Raw genomic sequence first — 20,425 nt, forward strand, 5'->3', positions numbered from 1 at the left:
CTGTTGCTGATTTTTTTCAAATTATTTTTATTTAACTAGGCAAGTCAGTTAAAAGAACAAATTCTTATTTACAATGACGGCCTAGGAACAGTGGGTTAACTGCCTTGTTCAGGGGCAGAACGACAGATTTGTACCTTGTCAGCTCAGGGATTCAATCTAGCAACCTTTCGGTTACTGGCCCAAATCTCTAACCACTAGGCTACCTACCGCTGATAGGTGTATAAAGTCGAGCTCAGTGACTTTCAATTGTCATAGGATGCCACCTTTCCAACAAGTCAGTTCTTCAAATTTATGCCATGCTAGAGCTGCCCAAGTGAACTGAACATGCTGTTATGGTAAAGTGGAAACATCTAGGAGCAACAACAGCTCAGCCACGAAGTGGTAGGCCACACAAGCTCCCAGAATGGTACCGCTGAGTGCTGAAGTGCGTAGCGCATAAAAATCGTCTATCCTCGGTTGCAACACTCACTGCCGAGTTCCAAACAGCCTCTGGAAGCAAAGTCAGCACAATAACTGTTTGTCTGGAGCTTCATGAAATGGGTTTCCATGGCCGAGCAGCCGCACACACGCCTAAGATCACCATGCGCAATGCCAAGCGTTGGCTGGACTGGTGTAAAGCTCACCACCATTGGACTGGAGCAGTGGAAATGCGTTCTCTGGAGTGATGAATCACGCGTCACCATCTGGCAGTCTGACAGATGAATCTGGGTTTGGCAAATGCCAGGTGAACGCTACCTGGCCCATTGCATAGTATCAACTGTAAAGTTTGGTGGAAGAGGTATAATGGTCTAGGGCTGTTTGTTATGGTTTGGGCTAGGCCACTTAGTTCCAGTGAAGGGAAATCTTAATGCTACAGCATACAATGGCATTCTAGATGATTCTTTGCTTCCAACTTTGTGGCAACAGTTTGGAAGGCCCTTTCCTGTTTCTGCATGACAATGCCCCCGTGCACAAAGCGAGGTCCATACAGAAATGGTTTGTCGAGATCGGTGTGGAAGAACTTGACTGGCCTGCACAAAGCCCTGACCTAAACCCCATTGGACACATTTGGGATGAATTGGAATGCCTACTGCGAGCTAGGCCTAATCGCCCAACATCAGTGCCTGACCTCACTAATGCTCTTCTGGCTGAATGGAAGCAAGTCTCCGCAGCATGCCCATGATTTTGGAATGAGATGTTCGACGACCAGGTGTCCCCATACGTTTGGTCATGTAGTGTATGTTCGAGGCTTTGCCAACCTAAATTGATTGCCTTGGCAACACCATATATAAGCCTATTGTAAAGCTTTTTATTTTTTTACATTTTACTCATTTCGCAAATGCTCTTATCCAGAGTTATTAGGTTTAAGTGCCTTGCTCAAGGGCACATCGACAGAGCCCTCTTATTCGCTACGCTACCGGCCACTGGCAGGAATAATTGGGAAGAAGAGAAAAGGTGTCACTAGCTAATGTGCCTGTGTGCTGTCCTTACTTCACCTAGTCACTTGGAACATTTCAAATTCTGAAAAAGGGGGCATTCCTTTCCTCCCTTCCCACTCCATCTCCTTCTCTTGCTCCCTCTCCCCCTTTAATCTTTCTTTCTGTCTCCTAAAATCCTGGGAGTCTGCCTGAGCCCCAGTGTGGGTTTGTATCCCTGATGGAAGGAGGTTTCTGGGCTCCATAATTACCTCTTGGTCCTGCAGCCTTACCAGGGGGAGCACTACACATTCTGCCTGACATTGGTGACACTTGGCCAGGCTAAAACCAGCTTCACACCAGCCTGTGACAACCCCCTCCTGGGCAGCCCACTGACACACAGAGAGAGGTGCAAAGGGATGGATAAAAGAGGTCGGGTTGAAAGTACAGTGTTAAAGTTTAAAAGAAACAGTCAACATGATAAGAATGTATACATCAAAACAGGGACAATTTAAGAACATGTTTGGCTATGTGTTATTCTATCACAGTCCACTATTTCCAATGTATCCTTTTTTGAAGGTGGGTTATTACCGTGTAGCTCAGTTGGTAGAGCATGGCGCTTGCAACGCCAGGGTTGTAGGTTTGATTTCCACGGGGGACCAGTACAAAAGAAGTATGTACATGTATGCACTGTAAGTCGCTCTGGATAAGAGCGTCCGCTCATTGACTAAAATGTAAATGGTTCTCTGCAGCCCAGTCTTTCGAGCTGTGCTGTAAATTTCCATGCGCACAAGAGCATCCTCGTTGCTATAATGTGCTGATTTATACTATGGCATTTCATGCCATAACAGTATGTGGCTGTTTGTGTGTATATCCATTCATGTTCTCTATAACTTGGCATGCTCCACTTCCTCCCCAAATGGCAGACTTTGCAGGTTCTGTGGTGTTTCAGAGTCATGAAGCCATCTTTTATCTATTCGGGCTTGGCAGTCAGTGTGCTCTGATTGTCTGTGTTACGGACACCACACGCTAACTCTTACATGACCATATGCTCACTCACAGGCACACTAGCATGCCACACACACACACACACACACACTGATGACACACTCCCACACAAACATGTTTTTCAACACACTGGCTGCACCTGCACATTGCACCCAGTCTGTCATTGCATACTCCATCTCTGTTACATAGGGCATTTTCTCTGTTCATATGATTGGTTTCCTGCCAAATGCATAGAAGTTGATGAGAAGACAAATAAGTGTAATTCTTCTTCATTTTTTAAATCCTGTTCAAGATCGGGGTGAAATATAAATAGTGGAGTTGGGTCCACACATTGGGTCCACATGTCTGTGGGTAGGCAACACTTTCCAAAGTTGCTTGCCAAGGCTGTGATCCCTTGAACTTTGAGTTCAGATAAGCGTTTTACTGTCAGGAAACATTGTTTCCGAAATCCACACAACAGCATTTTTCGTATAAATCTATGCAGAAAAAGCTACCACTTGACATGAAAGTGAGCAAGTACTTTCCATTGATTTATTCATGGAAGGGTTACTTCAGATGATTTGGTCTGTGTGTGTGTGTGTGTGTGTGTGTGTGTGTGTGTATGTCTATATATATGTGTGTGTGTGTGTGTGTGTGTGTGTGTGTGTGTGTGTGTGTGTGTGTGTGTGTGTGTGTGTGTGTGTGTGTGTGTGTGTGTGTGTGTGTGTGTGTGTGATAGAGAGCTAGGGTGAAATAAAGGTGTCAATGAAATCTATAAAATGGAACTGAAGCTGGTAAAGCGGTGAAGTAACATTGTTACACATCATGCACTGGACAGGGATAGACTATACGCAACTGTATACTTTAGAACAATGTTGACTGACTACCAACCCTGATCTTGCGTAGCCTATGCGGTCCGAAACGCATTCTGCGCAACAATGAGCAGAACGCTCATTTTCATTGGTTGGCGCGACAATATAAAGTTCAGCGGTGTCATAACTCGGCGCATACCGCTGGCAGCCAGCTTCAACGAAGGTGTTCTGTACAGCATCCCGGCGGAATGCACTGATAACTGACAGAGGATTTACACGTGTTTTTCTTTCGCATATCAATTTATTGTGTTCGTCAACCAAATCGTATTCACAATGAAGGAAAGGAGACTTACCCAGCCTCTGGTGGCGAGATGTAAACTCGTGTTGGTTGGGGATGTTCAATGCGGAAAAACGGCGATGTTGCAAGTCCTGGCCAAGGATTCCTATCCTGAGGTATGCAATGTCTACAACTTGCACATTTGACTGGATTATAACACCCACACAGACTATAAAGAGATGACAGTAGCCATAGAAATGTCATTCAAATTCTATGATAATAACGAATAGAAGTTTAATATTGCATTGTCTTCTGGGCTTGTGGAAAGATTGAGTAAACTGGAAAGGAAATGCAAGTCAATACAATTCCTCTGAGAACTTCAATGTTGAGAGAAATTTCAAATTGAGTGCTTCATTTCGAATGGAGTGCTTAGCGCGTAGAGCTCACTCCACAAAGTTGTTGGAAGCATTTGCAGTTTGCTTTGGCTGTGTTTCAGATTATGTTGTTCCCAATAGAAATGAATGGTGATTAAATAATGTATTGTGTCATGTTGGAGTCATGAAAGCATTATTCGCGATTCATTCATGATTATTCGTAATAATGGTACCATGTTCACAAACATATTCTATTCTTATTTATAGTAAAAGTGAATCCAAAATGACACAATGCATCATTTGATCACCATTCATTTCTATTGGGAACAACACAATCTGAAACACAACCAAAACCAACTGAAAATGCATCCAACAAGTTTGTAGAGTCACCTGCTTAATGTAGTGCTAGGAATATGGGGACCAAATACTACACTTTAGACTACTTCAATACACATATAAATGAATAGGTCGAAAATACCAAGGGGCAGGACCAGATGTATAAAATGCTTTCCTTTCTAAACAGTAAAAAATGTTCAGATGCCTTATTCGGTCAGACAGACGGCGCAGTAGCCACAGACTGGGATGCTCATTGTGTCAATCTAATACGGCTGATGATTACAGGGGTGTGACTGTTTCACAATGACCGACCGTATTATAATGCATCGCTAATGAACTCGCGCCTTTCTGTGTCCACAGACATACGTTCCAACGGTGTTTGAGAACTACACAGCGTGTCTGGAGCTGGAGGAGCAGCGCGTAGAGCTCAGTCTCTGGGACACGTCAGGTGAGTGTTACACTCTGCACTCTCCGTGCATACATCCAATATACCCTTACAGCAATTGAAGCATGGATTTGAGCATATCCAGGTATAATATGCCTTAATAATGTCTTATAACAAAGGTTATAGTTTGTCATGTCTCTCTATACAATATGCTCTACCTGTAGATATAGTGTAGGAGGTTCGTGATGTGTGAATTTAAGTCCAAAAGCACTCCATTTGAAATGTGTCTCAACATTCAAGTTCTCAGACTAATTGTACTGTAAAACCTGACTTGTATTTTCTTTCCAGTTTAACATTTCCTTTCCCACCCGCCCTGAAAACAATGCAATCAGAGAGTTTGCGTAAACAACAGTAGGCTAACTAAAGGCCCATTGGCCATTGTCTCATGGTCTTATTTAGCATCGTAGTGTATACTGGATGGTTGTTAGTGGTTTGTTATTGTTTTCCTTTAAGATAGCGATCTGTTGAACCTTCTGTACAGTACTGTTGTCCTGCTGCCTATCACAGGTAGTGATGTGGTAGGCTGCTGAGGTCTGAGAAGTTTGTGGAGGAAGGCCTTTTTCTCAGACAGAGGTGACACGACATTTGAATGCAAATGACCATTTGCGTGCCTCGCCTGTTCTCTGTTTCGGTCTCCTCTCCCTTCGATTTATGTTTAGAAGGCATAGAATGATGTAGGCCTAATTCATTTTGACACTACAGTGATCTCATTCCCAGGAGACAAATATATCCCCCTCTCGCCACCTACCCCCTTACTAGAGGAATGTCTAATAACTTGTCGGCTCTACATCAAATATGACACCTATAGCGGGCGCGCCCACACACACACACACACACACACACACACAGTGTTGTGGTGACCTACTGACAAGGTAGGATCCTTCTACATCTTGAAACCGGTGAACGTGATCAACAGATCACGACCAGTTCCATGTTGTTGGGCTGCTATGATTAACCTCTATCACGGGGATTTCTGATTGGGCTCCATGGAGTTCAGTCGTGGCAATTGACCTGCAGGGGGGGGTTCATTGGCCAGGGGATTGCCTCTGCTTGTGTGTGTGTGTGTGTGTGTGTGTGTGCGTGCGTGCGTGCGTTTGTGCGCGTGCGTGCGTGCAACAATGATGAGGATGCAATCACAATGACAAGGTCCTTACCTTTTTCAGTGCACCGTCTAATGAGTCTGGGCGCCTGATGTCGAACCAATGTGGAATAGACGTTGAATTGACGTCTGTGCCCAGTGGGAAGCGTGTACAAAATGCCGTATATAATAGAAAACATCACAGGATTTCATTCTTTTGTCTTGTCTGCTTCACTTCAAAAGAGATGGACCAAATTGGATGCTCGTCCACTCCATAGCGAAAGTCCCATTACATAAGTACCATTTACATTTTTCACACCTTGTTTTAAAGCTCTGCCCAGCTATTCCCACCTTTTTTCCCCCCACAAAACAGTCTAGTCGCTTCTATCTATCTGAGCTCTGAATCTATCTCTCTAACGTCCTATCCTGGCAGTGCTCCTGTCGTTCATGGCCATATCATGGTTTTCTCTGATTGTACTATCACTAGAAAGAGAGAGAGAGAGAGAGAGAGAGAGAGAGAGAGAGAGAGAGATCAGCCATGTAATTATTTTCTCTGAGATTGATCTTATTCTCATGTTATTTCTTTATCTTCCTTGGCTGAGGGTGTGTGAAGAGAGGCAGAGGGTCCCTTAGGGTCAGGCTGCTGTCTGTGCTTTGCTGTGGAGTGGGCTGTGCTGTGTTGTGTTGTGTAACAGAGTTGCTGTGCCTAACGATTCCCCCTGCCGCTCCTCTCTGAGTTCATGATCAAGCTCTGAGGCTGCCTGTTCTCACCGTCTCTCTCACAGTGAGCGGACTCAAAGTGAGATGCTCCATTAGTTCTCTTTTCCGTTGCCTCTCCAGCCTCCATCAACAAGCAAATAGTTTATCATTAGGCTCTTAGACTCCTCCTTCTCCCAGTGTTGTGTGTGTGTGTGTGTGAGTCCACGTCCAGGGAGGTGAGGTGTGTGTGTGGGAGGTGTATCATGGCTTGTATCCTCTCTCAGCTCCAGGGCTCAGAGCCATCATCATGTCTGTTTCCCCAGTGTTACATCACCCTGGGCTCCTCTCTGCCAAATGCTGGCATTGTCACCTACTGGAAAAACAAGTCAAATCGCTACTATTCAGTTGCCTCGTTTCTTGCCTTTACACACTTGACTGTTTATACAGTCATTCCCTGTGAACGTCAGACAGTTGTCTCCCTCACAGGAGACCATTTGTTAGGCTTTTAATAACGGATTGGATCTGAAGACGGTGTCACGCTTACAGTAGCAGGAGGGAATCCTAGTGTCATCCAAATGCATTTGGCACTACCCATAGAGGCGTACCTGGGTCATAGGTCCACAGATGAAGCTTTTCTTCATTCATTATTACCTGGTTGAGTTGGCGTTTAATACGTTTCCGGAGTAGGTTGAGAAGCAGGGAGAGGAAATCTGTCGCTGGTGTGGTAAGCGACGAGGGAACACGACAGAGGACGGACATTCAGTCAGCGTCTGTTTTTAGCACAGGGGCCTCCCTTTGCAACACTAACATACTTTTACACTTCGGCGTATAGGCCCGCAAGCATATACGCACACACACATGCACACACGCGCACGCACGCACACCCACCCAACGCTCACACACAGATTTTCTTCGCAATTGTGTTCATTTTATAACACTTTTTGCTTTTTTTTGTTGCTTTTTTTTCCTTCTTTTTTTCTAACGACGCTGTACATACATACGGTATGTGTTAGGAATCATGTCAGTGTGTTGCTTCATACATGATACACTCTTAGAACAACAATCTATGAAAGTGTCTCCCTTGATAGAGAGATCTTTGTTTCTTCTATCTGATTTCAAGTGGGATTTCTGCACAGACAAAGAGTTCAATATAAACCCCTTTGGGTAACGCAGGGGTGGGATTGGGATCGAGTTATAGTGTACTGTGGCTCTCTCTTACTCTTTCTCTGTGTGTGTGTGTGTGTTTGTCTACTTGTGTGTTCATTTCATTTATTGGCGAGTTCTTCTACTGAGTGGGAAGGCGTGGGGCTTTAGTAAAATGACTTACTGTAGATCCGAGGGTGAGGGAGGAAGAAAATTGGAGTGTGTGTGTGTGTGTGTGCGGAGAATGGTTCGGGTGCAGGGGGGGGTATAATAGAGGGTTGGATTCAAACATTATCTACCAAGGCTGTTGCCGTAGTTACCGGGGGGGGGAGTGGGTGGTGTCCTGTGCTGTGTGGGGGGACAGACTCCTTGTGTTAATAGTCCGAGAGCAGTGCTCAAGCATCTTTGTCTGACAGCACCCAGCAGCCATCGTTAGCCTATAGCATCCATGCACCCAGCCCTGGCCTTTACTATAGCATCCCAGCACCCAACCCTACAATACACCAAGCACCTAACACTGCTCATTCTTGGTCTTTAGTAGGGATGAAAATTGCCCCAGGGACCTCACGATACGATATTATCATGGTACTGAAGTGCCGGACACGATGCTTACAGCGATTCTCACAATTCTATGTGTATTGCAATTCGATACACTGATTTTATTGCGATTCGATGTTCCAAATATATTGCACACCATATGTCTGCTGCAGAGGGACAAGAGATCCATGAGAAAACGATCAGTCACGGAAAGTGCTGAAAACAAATTGGCTCCCTATTTACAAAGAAGATGAAGAACAAGCTATGAAGGAAAAATACTTGAGTTTTGGTGCAGGTACAACAAACTAGCACAAAAATAATATTGCAATATTGTCAAAATGATACGATATTTAGTCAAAAATAATATCCCAATATGTAACTGTATCAATTTTTTTTCTTTTCCCATCACTAGACTTTAAACTGTTCTGGTACGAATCATTCTTATTGCAACTAATGGAGTCTCATTCGTTTGGTACCGTCCTTTTGAAAGCCCTGTGACTGACCCCAGCCGATCTGTTTGACCCTACAGGCTCTCCATACTACGATAACGTCAGACCCCTGTGCTACAGCGACTCAGACGCTGTGCTTCTCTGTTTCGACATCAGCCGTCCAGACTCATTTGACGGTGCACTGAAAAAGGTAAGGATCTTGTCATTGTGATCGTCATCATCATCGTTGCTGTTGTCAATTTATTCTTCCTCCTCCTCCTTGTCATCGTCACAATCATCGTGATCATTCTCTCTGTGTACCATGTACATTACAGCTGTGGTTATGATACATTATAACAACCTTATAACAGTCATATGTCCTTTTCATTGCAGTGGAAGACAGAGATCCTGGATTTCTGCCCCAGCACACGCATCCTCCTGATAGGTTGTAAAACAGACCTGCGCACAGACGTATGCACGCTTATGGAGCTGTCCAATCAGAAGCAGACACCCATCTCACATGAGCAAGTGAGTCTTTCTCCCTTTCTCCCTTTCTCCCTTTCTCCCTTTCTCCCTTTCTCCCTTTCTCTCTCTCTCTCTCTCTCTCTCTCTCTCTCTCTCTCTCTCTCTCTCTCTCTCTCTCTCCCTCCATCTCACTCCTGTTCTTTCCCATCGTGTTGCAGGGGTCCTCCATGGCCAAGCAACTAGGTGCGGAGGCCTACCTGGAGTGTTCAGCCTTCACCTCAGAGAAGAGCATCCACAGTGTGTTCCGTACTGCAGCCCTGGCCTGCATCAACAAGCTGCAGCCCTCCACCAAGCCCAGCCCCGCCCGACGCCTCTCCAAGAGACTCCTCTTTCTGCCCGGCAAGTCTGACCTCCTCTCCTCCACCTTCGGCAAGGACAAGGCCAAGGGCTGCTCCATCATGTGAGGAAGGGAGTAGAACCCAGACAGTGGTGGCCAGAGAGGCACTCCATTGACCGGTCCAGCGGATAAAGTGGGGTGGGGAAGGGAAAGTATGGGGGAAGGAAGGGGTTTCTCTTTAATCCCTCTGGCCTCCCCAAACATCCTCCCCACCCCCACTGACGGCCCTCTTTAAAGAAGACTGCTACCCCTCCATGGTTTACTCTGTGTAGTATATACTGGTCTTCTTCATGACCCCCCCCATCCCCCACAAACACATACACAACAGACCCACACACGCACACAGACACATACACACCTCACCAGCGTAGGTTAGTGCAGACTTCCTTTTATAATGACAGTGAGAGCGAAATGATAGAAGAAAATATAAATTGTAAACACAGCATCTCACCTCTTTGTAATGTTGACGTGTGTACCATCCATCCATCATCCTCGCCCTTAATTAAACTTGAAAATGTTAACGGTAAAATGGGATCTTTGCTATAAAAAAAAAAAGGATGAGGTGACCACCTCTACATTCCTGGCAATGAGAGGGAACGGTACCCAGAGTACCCAGAGTACCCAGTGTAACGCAACTGGGGGGGGGTTGAGAGAGTGGGCCTTAAATGAATTATTTCCATGGCGACCTCTACAGTATTTCTTTTAGGACATTGAATCTGTCAGCAATGAAACAGGGTCCTGGGGGAGGGATATGGCAAGCACACCGCTCTTAAAAGAGGTAGCGGGGTGGATAGACTGAGCGAAGGAGTGCCACGTGACTCAACATTCACACGGGCCATTAACAGTAAGACGGAGGACATGCTGTGCTGAGAGGATGATAGAGAGGATGATAGAGGATGATAGAGAGGATGAGAGAGACTTTTTCTTCCTTCTTTAGTCAACCACTCTCTTCTTCATCTCAAGGTGTTTAACTTCAGACGTTGATTGAGTGGGGTGATATTTATAAGGCCGCTTATACTGTCCAATAGTCTTTGATATTTCATTTACCCGAAGGAGAAGAGTCCCCCCTGGTTCCTCTAAGCCTCATTTTGATCATTCTTAAATCCTCTGACCTTGCGTTTACGTAACACATGAAAGGTAAATCATCCTTCACTATGAGCTTTTAACCGTAGCATTGAAAGAGTCAAGAGCTCACTCACTACGCCTCAAGAAGCTTACCGGTGGCAGGGATAAGCTGATCATGTCATTGTCAACACTGGGCTTAAAGAGAAGTCTCCTTGCTCCGCGATTGGTCACCTGAGATGAGACTCTCTGGAGTCGTCATTCTTGTAGTGTGGCTAGTCATGATAGTACAGGATCAAGGCCTTTACAAAGCTGGGTATCTCATTCATACTGTGTGAGGAAGAGCTTAAGAAATGTAGATGGGGTAAGGGGTCCTGGGTGTGGTAAGGGGTGGGGGTGGGATGGGTTGGGATGAGCCGAAACAGAACTAACAGGCTGGTCCTGTCTGAAGAAAGTTATTTTCCCATTTTTTTCTGCTTTGTATTCAAATCTTTTAAGTATAAGTTGATTTCAATTGTTTTGTTTTCTCCTCATTTGAAATCTGCTTTCTGCCCAGTCCTTTTATAACTGTTTATTGTTGTCTCTGCTGTTTTTGTTGTTGTACTTACTGACGTCGTCTTGTATTAGGAGCTGTCTACGGCTCAGCTAACGGAGGACTTCATGATTTGTTTGCGCTGACAGGAGCTCTGACTTGTTTGGACATACAGAACACTGGAATTGAACGTGTTGCTTAGCAACAGTGCGAGCAGGGGGCAGGCGTGAGCAGGGCTGCGGTGACTGGGATGCAGTTCCGGTCTCTGGGAGAAAAGATGGCTTTTCAACTGGGCTCCTCACCATTAATTAGTAGCACCAGACAGAGGCCACTGCTAAGGTGACGGCTGGACACTTCAGTCAGTAGTACACTTCTGAAAAACCTCATTTGGAGCTTCCAAACTCAGTGACAGCTCAGTGGCAGCTCAGTGGCAGGTGTAAGAACAACACTGGGATTTTCAAAAAGCAATGTGAGTACCTTTCCAATCTGAGTTCCAACCAAAACACCATTTTTTTTTTGCAGGGAGTGACGAAGCTCCAAATCTGCCTGGGGTTACTGATACACTGTTCAAACAAAAGTCAATTTGACTGAACACCCAGCCTTCATGTTACAGTGGGGTCTGCTCCCACTCCTTTACTAAGAACAGACCATGTCTGGTTGTCCGTATCCTGCTTTATATGCCATTTGAAAGCTCCAAAAAGAATGTTGTTGAAACGAAACAAAGCGTTTGGGATATGTAAAATGACTTGACCTTCATTTATTAACGAAATACTGTATTGCTCAATGTTGTCATTTTTATTTTGGAAATGTTTTAATTTGAACGGACACTGAGATTTCGGTCCGTCCTTTTTCTGTCGGGTTCTGAATAAAGTTTGCTTTCGTTCGTCATACTCTCAGACGTTTCAGAGTTTTTGTGGGGTTATAAGGTTTGGTGGGCCGTATGGGGGAAAGCAACATCTATAAAGTTGGTCTGAATGTTTATGAGGCATTATAACATGTGATGGTGGTGCCATAAGTAAAGTGTTATCAACATAACATACAGTATGACACTTGAACAGGTAGCTACACCCTCAAAGGCACCATCGCACTCCCTGTGATGAGGAAGACTCTCGGGCACTAGCAGCCCCGTCGGGCTCGTCAACATCTCGTCTTACTTCTGTTGAGGAGTCTTTGGCTAAAATCACGTCCTTGAAGTTAATGAAGACGTTGCAGTAAAACGTGAGCCCTATTAGAATAACATGAGAGGTAAGAGCCATTCACAAATATAGCTAATTGCCTCTTTTACCTTTGGGCATACTTTGAGGTGTTAATGGATATGATACCCACGTGCTAGGACTAGAAGGATCAGCCTAATAGCACCAGGGCATAAGTGATCAAATTGCCGAGGGGTGTTGTAATTTAGTCCACATGAAATGCCCAATTTGATCATCTTTAACCGAAAAACAACATGAGCACTGGTGACACTGAGAGCGTAATTATATCCCCACACTGCAGCGCAGAAGGACATCATTTTGGCTCTTAGAGCGCTAACAGGGCTATTGCGTTAATGCATCACATCCAACAGTAGAGAAACCACTTCCGACACTTCATGCTCCACTATACTGTGACGGCAGACACAAGTTGCCCGAAGTAAGATCGCAGCTTCATAACATTATGCGGTTTGGTAAATAGGAAAGTATATCGATGGATTGTATTTCAGCTTTACTTTGAGCTATGATGTAGGGTAAATCAATTGCAATTAATCCTTGTGTGTCTTAACCATATTCATTAAAGTGGTGTTGGGTCAACTAAGCTTACTTCAAGGTTCTTACAGTGAAGGAATGTAGGATAGATAGTGATACAGCTATTTGTGTGTTTTGTCTTCAAAGAAGAGTGACATGGTTGTTTTATCCCTGGTTGCAGGGTTCAATAGTCTGCTGCTGTATGTTTGGCCTCTGCGTCTACTGATATGAAATAATATTGAGATTATTTGAAAATTGAAATGGTGGAAACTAAATGTAACCAAAATGTGTATAGCTCATATGGCCTTGGTGCCACCCCTCCCCCAAAACACACACACGCACACACACGGTGAGTATTTTAGTCATGTACCATTACCCTGTGGTAATGCTCACTGCAGAAGTGACCTATTGGGCAAACCCGGCACTAAAAAACATCCAAGCATCTCTGAACTGCCCTGGTCAGTGTCCGACCTCAGTAACACACTCTCTCTCTCTCTCTCTCTCTCTCTCTCTCTCTCTCTCTCTCTCTCTCTCTCTCTTATTCTCACACACACATTCTCACTCTCTTGCCTCTCTCTTTCTCTCTCTGTCGCTCCCTCCTCTCACCCTTTTCCCTTAAAGCTGTCCTTCTCCCCCTCTGTATTTATATATTTCCTTCTAATGATCTTTGTCCTTCGCTGTGTCTCGGTCTGTGACCTGTTGTCACTCTCTGTGCCATGATGGACACATAGGAGCAGAGGAGAGTTTGGGATTCCTTATCTTGTGACACACACACACACACACACACACACACACACACACATCTCGCATACACGTAGACGTACAAACAAACACACATTTTTCCATCTCCTTGACAGTGACAGAGTGGCAGGGGCACATCTGTCCAGGCTCAGAGAGCATCTGGGCTGGGGTGGTGTCTGTGCTTGTGGGGGTGTCTGAGACACAGGGAAAGCCAGCAGAAAGTGGCCGAGGTGGGAACACACTCTGCTGATACCAATCTACAACAGATCTCCTCTTCTGCCAGATCCTGCCAATGATCCTTGGATCAGTGGATCAGGGGACAGCTGTTGCATCTCCAACTGTATGTTGCCCACTAGATGTACAGTGCCTTCGGAAATGATTCAGACCCCTTGACTTTTTCCACATTTTGTTACATTACAAACTTATTCTAAAATTGATTAAATCGTTTTTTCCCCTCATCAATCTACACACAATACTCCATAATGACAAAGCAAAAACAGGTTTTTAGAGATTTTTGCAAATCTATTAAATATAAAAAACTTAAATATCACATTTACATAAGTATTCAGACCCTTTACTCAGTACTTTGTTGAAGCACCTTTAGCAGCGATTACAGCATCGAGTCTTCTTGGGTATGACGCTACAAGCTTGGCACACCTGTATTTGGGGAGTTTCTCTCATTCCTCTCTGCAGATCCTCTCAAGCTCTGTCAGGTTGGATGGAGAGCGTCGCTTCACAGCTATTTTCAGGTCTCTCCAGAGATGTTTGATTGGGTTCAAGTCCAGGCTTTGGCTGGGCCACTCAAAGACATTCAGAGACTTGTCCAGAAGCCACTTCTGCGTTGTCTTGGCTGTGTGCTTTGTGTCGTTGTCCTGTTCGAAGGTGAACCTTCGCCCCCAGTCTGAGGTCCTGAGCACTCTGGAGCAGGTTTTCATCAAGGATCTCTCTGTACTTTGCTCCGTTCATCTTTGCCTCAATCCTGACTAAACATTCCCACAGCATGATGTTGCCACCACCATGCTTCACCGTAGGGATGGTGCCAGGTTTCCTCCAGACGTGACTCTTGGCATTCAGGCCAAAGAGTTCAATCTTGGTTTCATCAGACCAGATAATCTTGTTTCTGATGGTTTGAGAATCATTAGGTGCCTTTTGGAAAACTCCAAGTGGGGTGTCATGTGCCTTTTACTGAGGAGTGGCTTCCATCTGGCCACTTTACCATAAAGGCCTGATTGGTGGAGCGTTGCAGAGACGGTTGTCTTTCTGGAAGGTTCTCCCATCACCACAGAAGAACTCTAGAGCTCTGTCAGAGTAGCCATCAGGTTCTTGGTCACCTCCCTGACCAAGGCCCTTTTCCCCCGATTGCTCAGTTTGGCTGGGAGGCTAGCTCTAGGAAGAGTCTTGGTTGTTCCAAACTTCTTCCATTTAAGAATGATGGAGGCCACTGTGTTCTTGGGGACCATCAATGCTGCAGACATCTTTTTGACCCTTCCCCAGATCTGTCTCGGAGCACTGTGTACAACTCCCTGGACCTCATGGCTGTGTTTTTGCTCTGACATGAGCTGTCAACTTGTGGGACCTTATATAGAGGGGTGTGTGCCTTTCCAAATCTTGTCCAATCAATTGAATTTACCACAGGTGGACTCCAATCAAGTTATAGAAACATCTCAAGGATGATCAATGGAAACAGGATGCACCTGAGCTCAATTTTGAGTCTCATAGTAGAGGGTCTGAATAAGGTATTTCTGTTTATTTGCGAACATTTCTAAAAACCTGTGTACACTTTGTCATTATAGGTTATTGTCTGTAGATTGCTGAGGAAGAAAAAATATTTAATTTATTCTAGAATAAGGCTGTAACGTAACAAAATGTGGAAAAAGTCAAGGGTTCTGAATACTTTCTGAAGAGCCTGTACAGCACGATAGTCACCTGCAAGTTTTTTTTTTACTCTTTACGTTACAATTTACCTCAGTGCTAATGGACAGAGTGGTGAAAATAGAACGTTTGTGGTGATTCACCAAAGATTTAAACAGGTCAACATACACAAGGCTGAGGGGCCAGACGGATTACCAGGACGTGTCCTCCGGGCATGTGCTGACCAGGTGTCTTCACTGACATTTTCAACATGTCCCTGATTGAGTCTGTAATACCAACATGTTTCAAGCAGACCACCATAGTCCCTGTGCCCAAGAACACAAATGCAACCTGCCTAAATGACTACAGACTCATAGCACTCATGTCCGTAGCCATGAAGTGCTTTGAAAGGTTGGTAATGGCTCACATCAACTCCTTTATTCCAGAAACCCTAGACCCACTCCAATTTGCATACCGCCCAAACAGATACACAGATGATGCAATCGCTATTGCACTCCACACTGCCCTTTCCCATCTGGACAAAAGGAACACTTGTGTGAGAATGCTATTCATTGACTACAGCTCAGCGTTCAACACCATAGTACCCTCAAAGCTCATCACTAAGCTAAGGATCCTGGGACTAAACACCTCCCTCTGCAACTGGATCCTGGACTTCCTGATGGGCCGCCCCCAGGTGGTGAGGGTAGGTAGCAACACATCTGCCATGCTGATCCTCAACACTGGAGCTCCACAGGGGTGCGTGCTCAGTCCCCTCCTGTACTCCCTGTTCACCCACGACTGCATGGCCAGGCATGACTCCAACATCATCATTAAGTTTGCAGACGACACAACAGTGGTAGGCCTGATCACCGACAACGACGAGACAGCCTATAGGGAGGAGGTCAGAGACCTGGCCGGGTGGTGCCAGAATAACAAACTATCCCTCAACATAACCAAGACTAAGGAGATGATTGTGGACTACAGGAATAGGAGGACCGAGCACGCCCTCATTCTCATCGATGGGGCTGTAGTGGAGCAGGTTGAGAGCTTCAAGTTCCTTGGTGTCCACATCACCAACAAACTAGAATGGTCCAAACACACCAAGTCAGTCGTGAAGAGGGCACGACAAAGCCTATTCCCCCTCAGGAAACTAAAAAGATTTGGCATGGGTCCTGAGATTCTCAAAAGGTTCTACAGCTGCAACATCGAGTGCATTCTGACTGGTTGCATCACTGCGTGGTACGGCAATTGCTCGGCCTTTGACCGCAAGGCACTACAGAGGGTAGTGCGTACGGCCCAGTACATCACTGGGGCTAAGCTGCCTGCCAACCAGGACCTCTACACCAGGCGGTGTCAGAGGAAGACCCTAAAAATTTTCAAAAACCCCAGCCACCCCAGTCATAGACTGTTCTCTCTACTACTGCATGGCAAGCGGTACCGGAGTGCCAAGTCTAGGACAAAAAGGCTTCTCAACAGTTTTTACCCCCAAGCCATAAGACTCCTGAACAGGTAATCAAATTGCTACCCGGACTATTTGCATTGTGTGCCTCCCCCCAACCCCCCCAAACCCTCTTTTTACGCTGCTGCTACTCTCTGTTCATCATATATGCATAGTCACTTTAACTATACATTCATGTACATACTACCTCAATTGGCCCGACCAACCAGTGGTCCCGCACACTGGCTTACCGGGCTATCTGCATTGTGTCCCGCCACCTACCACCCGCCAACCCCTCTTTTACGCTACTGCTACTCTCTGTTAATCATATATGCATAGTCACTTTAACCATATCTACATGTACATACTACCTCAATCAGCCTGACTAACCGGTGTCTGTATGTAGCCTCGCTACTTTTATAGCCTCGCTACTGTATATAGCCTGTCTTTTTACTGTTGTTTTATTTCTTTACTTACCTATTGTTCACCTAACACCTTTTTTGCACTATTGGTTAGAGCCTGTAAGTAAGCATTTCACTGTAAGTATTCGGCGCACGTGACAAATAAACTTTGATTTGATTTGATTTGATGTATGTCTGTCTCTTTCTAGAGTATATGCAGTACATAGGCCTAGCACTCATTATAATGCATGCACGCATGCACACATGCATGCACACACACACACACATACACACACACACACACACACACACACACACACACACAGGGTTGGAAAAAATGCCTAGCATATAGGAGTCCTGGCAAATTAGGCAAACATCTGGCCAGACACAGCATGTTCATTTAGCCAGTGAGCTGTGGCAGGTTGCTCCAGGCCATGCATATAGTGAATTGATGAAAGCTCTTCTGCCAAAGACTGCAGCCGTTTAATAAGGAGGACATTTTGTTTTCACAGTTGTTAATTGTTGTATAAAATGTTTGGATCCAAATACAGTACCTCTAATTTGGTGTTGAAGAAGTTCCCAGAAGGGATCTGCCTCGTGATTTATTCAAATCAAATGAAATTGTATTTGTCACATGCGCCAAATACAACAGGTGTAGACCTTACCGTGAAATACTTACTTACAAGCCATTAACCAACAATGCAGTTCAAGAAATAGAGTTAAGAAAATATTTGATAAATAAACTGAAGTACATTTTTTATAAAAAGTAATAGAATAAAATTATACAACAATAACGAGTCAGTGCACAGTCATCTGGTTGGGATATGTACGTACGGTCAACATGGGGACGACGTCGTCCATGCCCTTATTGATGAAGCTGAGCTGAGGTGGTGTACTCCTCAATGCCATTGGATGAATCACGGAACATATTCCAGTTTGTGCTAGCAAAAGAGTCCTGTAGCGTAGCATCCGTGTCATCTTGCCACTTCCGTATTGAGCGAGTCACTGGTACTTCCTGCTTTAGTTTTTCCTTGTAAGCAGGAATCAGGAGTATAGAATTATGGTCAGATTTGCCAAATTGAGGGCAAATTTTTCCCTCTGGTTGTACATATGACATGCTGGTAGAAATGAGGTAAAACAGATTTAAGTTTGCCTGCATTAAAATCCCCAGACACTAGGAACGCCACTTCTGGATTAGCATTTTTCCCGCAGTACGGAAAAAAATAAAAAATAAATAAAATGTATGAAAAATTTATGAAATGTATGCATTCACTACTGTAAGTCGCTCTGGATAAGAGCGTCTGCTAAAAATGACTAAAATGTAAAAAAAAATACATGTAAAAAAGCATTTTCTTCTTTGCTTATGGCCTTATACAGCTCGTTGAGTGGGGTCTTAGTGCCAGCATCGGTTTGTGGTGGTAAATAGATGGCTACGAATAATACAGATGAGAACTCTCTTGGTTGATAGTGTGGTCTACAGCTTATCATGAGGTACTCTACCTCAGGCGAGCAATACCTCTAGACTTTTTTAATATTAGACGTTGCGTACCAGCAGTTATTGACAAATCGACACACACCCCCGCTCCTCGTCTTACCAGACGTAGCTGCTCTGTCCTGCCGATGCATGGAAAACCCAGCCAGCTCTATATTATCCATGTCGTCGTTCAGCCACGACTCGGTGAAACATAAGATATTACAGTTTTTAATGTCCCGTTGGTAGGATAGTCTCGACCATAGATCATCGAGTATGTTTTCCAGTGATTGCACGGTGGCCAATAGAACTGATGGTAGTGGCGATTTACTCACTCACCTCCGAATCCTCACAAGGCACCCCGACCTTCTCCCTCTGTATCTCCGCCTTTTCTTCACACAAATGACTGTGATTTGGGCCTGGTCTCCGGAAAGCAGAAAAAAATGATTTGTCCAGTTTGAGGTGAGTAATCGCTGTTCTGGTGTCCAGAAGCTATTTTCGGTCATAAGAGAAGGTAGCAGAAACTTTATGTACAAAATACGATTTTTTTTTGTTTAAATAGCACAGTTGGTTAGGAGCCGTAAATAAGGAATTTGCATTGTATTTCTGGATAAGACTCATGAGTACAAAGCCAAACATCATGATGACAAAATATCGTAACATAAATAAACCTGTTTGATTAAAAAAAAGAATCTAGCACATTTCTGAAACCTGTCATTAGCATTGGCGAAAGGCCCAGACATCATGACCATAAATATGCAATTTATTTAAAAAAATCCCAGCTATTGTGTATGGATGGATGCATTGTAAGAAATAGAGCTGTATATGACAATGATCATATATATATATATATACAGTAATATAAAACAAAGGGATTGGCTGGATGTTTCACCAACTGGTCTATGAAGTCTTGACAAAGGGAAATTTTCTCTTCGAGAGGCGAAGGTTGGTGGGGGGCGGTGAGGGGTTAGCCGAGGTGGGGGAGCTGGCAGGGGGGAATTAGGAGCGGAGAGAGGGTGATTTAGGGGAAGAGTTCTGCCCAACTGGTCTGAAATCCTCTTGAGGAGCGATGGTTGTTCTACTATTAGACGGGGAAAATGGCCGATCTGCAGTGATGCTCGTTACCAAATAAGTACATCATCTATCAGACGTGGCACCCCGCGCGCACACACACACACACACACACACACGCACGCACGCACACAACGCCTCTATCAAGACACCGCACGGAGAGAGATGGGGTGAGGGAGGGGATTCAGAGCTATGCTACATGATTACTGATGGGCTATCTGTACCCAGTGACACACAGACGCACAAAGCCTCCCTCTGCCTCCCTCGGAGCGAGCGCTGCTGCGGCCGCTGTGACGGTCATAATTCCTGTCTCGTGGGGGTGTTGAAACGGGACTCTAAAACACAGACTCGATAGAGCTAGGAGGGGGGACTGTGTTTATTTGTATTTTTGATGTTTGTATGCACGCGTGCAGATCTGTTTCTCTAGACCAATTTAACATCCCCGGTTTATAAAACAGAGGAACACACAGACGCGTAACCCCCGCATATTGATTTGGTACCAACCCCCGGATATAGCCTCGTTATTGTTATTTTATTGTTGCTCTTTTATTTTTTACTTTAGTTTATTCAGTAAATATTTTTCTCAACTCTTATTTTTCTTAAAACGGCATTGTTGGTTAAGGGCTTGTAAGTAAGCATTTCATTGTAAGGTCTACAACGGTTGTATTTGACGCATGTGACAATTATTCTTTTTGTATTTATTTGAGAAATAAAGCAGCGCTTCTATGATCACATAGGACATCATAGAAGTGAACCTCAGTCATG

General features: G+C 44.7%; 1 protein-coding gene across 1 annotated transcript; it reads left to right on the plus strand.

The window, feature by feature from the left end:
* The first annotated feature begins 3,390 nt into the window (after positions 1 to 3,390).
* Positions 3,391 to 11,862, plus strand: LOC115166181 (rho-related GTP-binding protein Rho6). The gene is made up of 5 exons (XM_029719943.1): positions 3,391 to 3,646; positions 4,541 to 4,628; positions 8,612 to 8,721; positions 8,904 to 9,038; positions 9,194 to 11,862. Exons 1-5 carry the CDS (start codon positions 3,527 to 3,529, stop codon positions 9,437 to 9,439), a joined length of 699 nt encoding a protein of 232 aa, XP_029575803.1. The 5' UTR covers positions 3,391 to 3,526; the 3' UTR covers positions 9,440 to 11,862.
* Positions 11,863 to 20,425: the final 8,563 nt, after the last annotated feature.

Source organism: Salmo trutta, chromosome 28 (assembly GCF_901001165.1).
Source record: "Salmo trutta chromosome 28, fSalTru1.1, whole genome shotgun sequence".
NCBI classification, from domain to species: Eukaryota; Metazoa; Chordata; class Actinopteri; order Salmoniformes; family Salmonidae; genus Salmo; species Salmo trutta.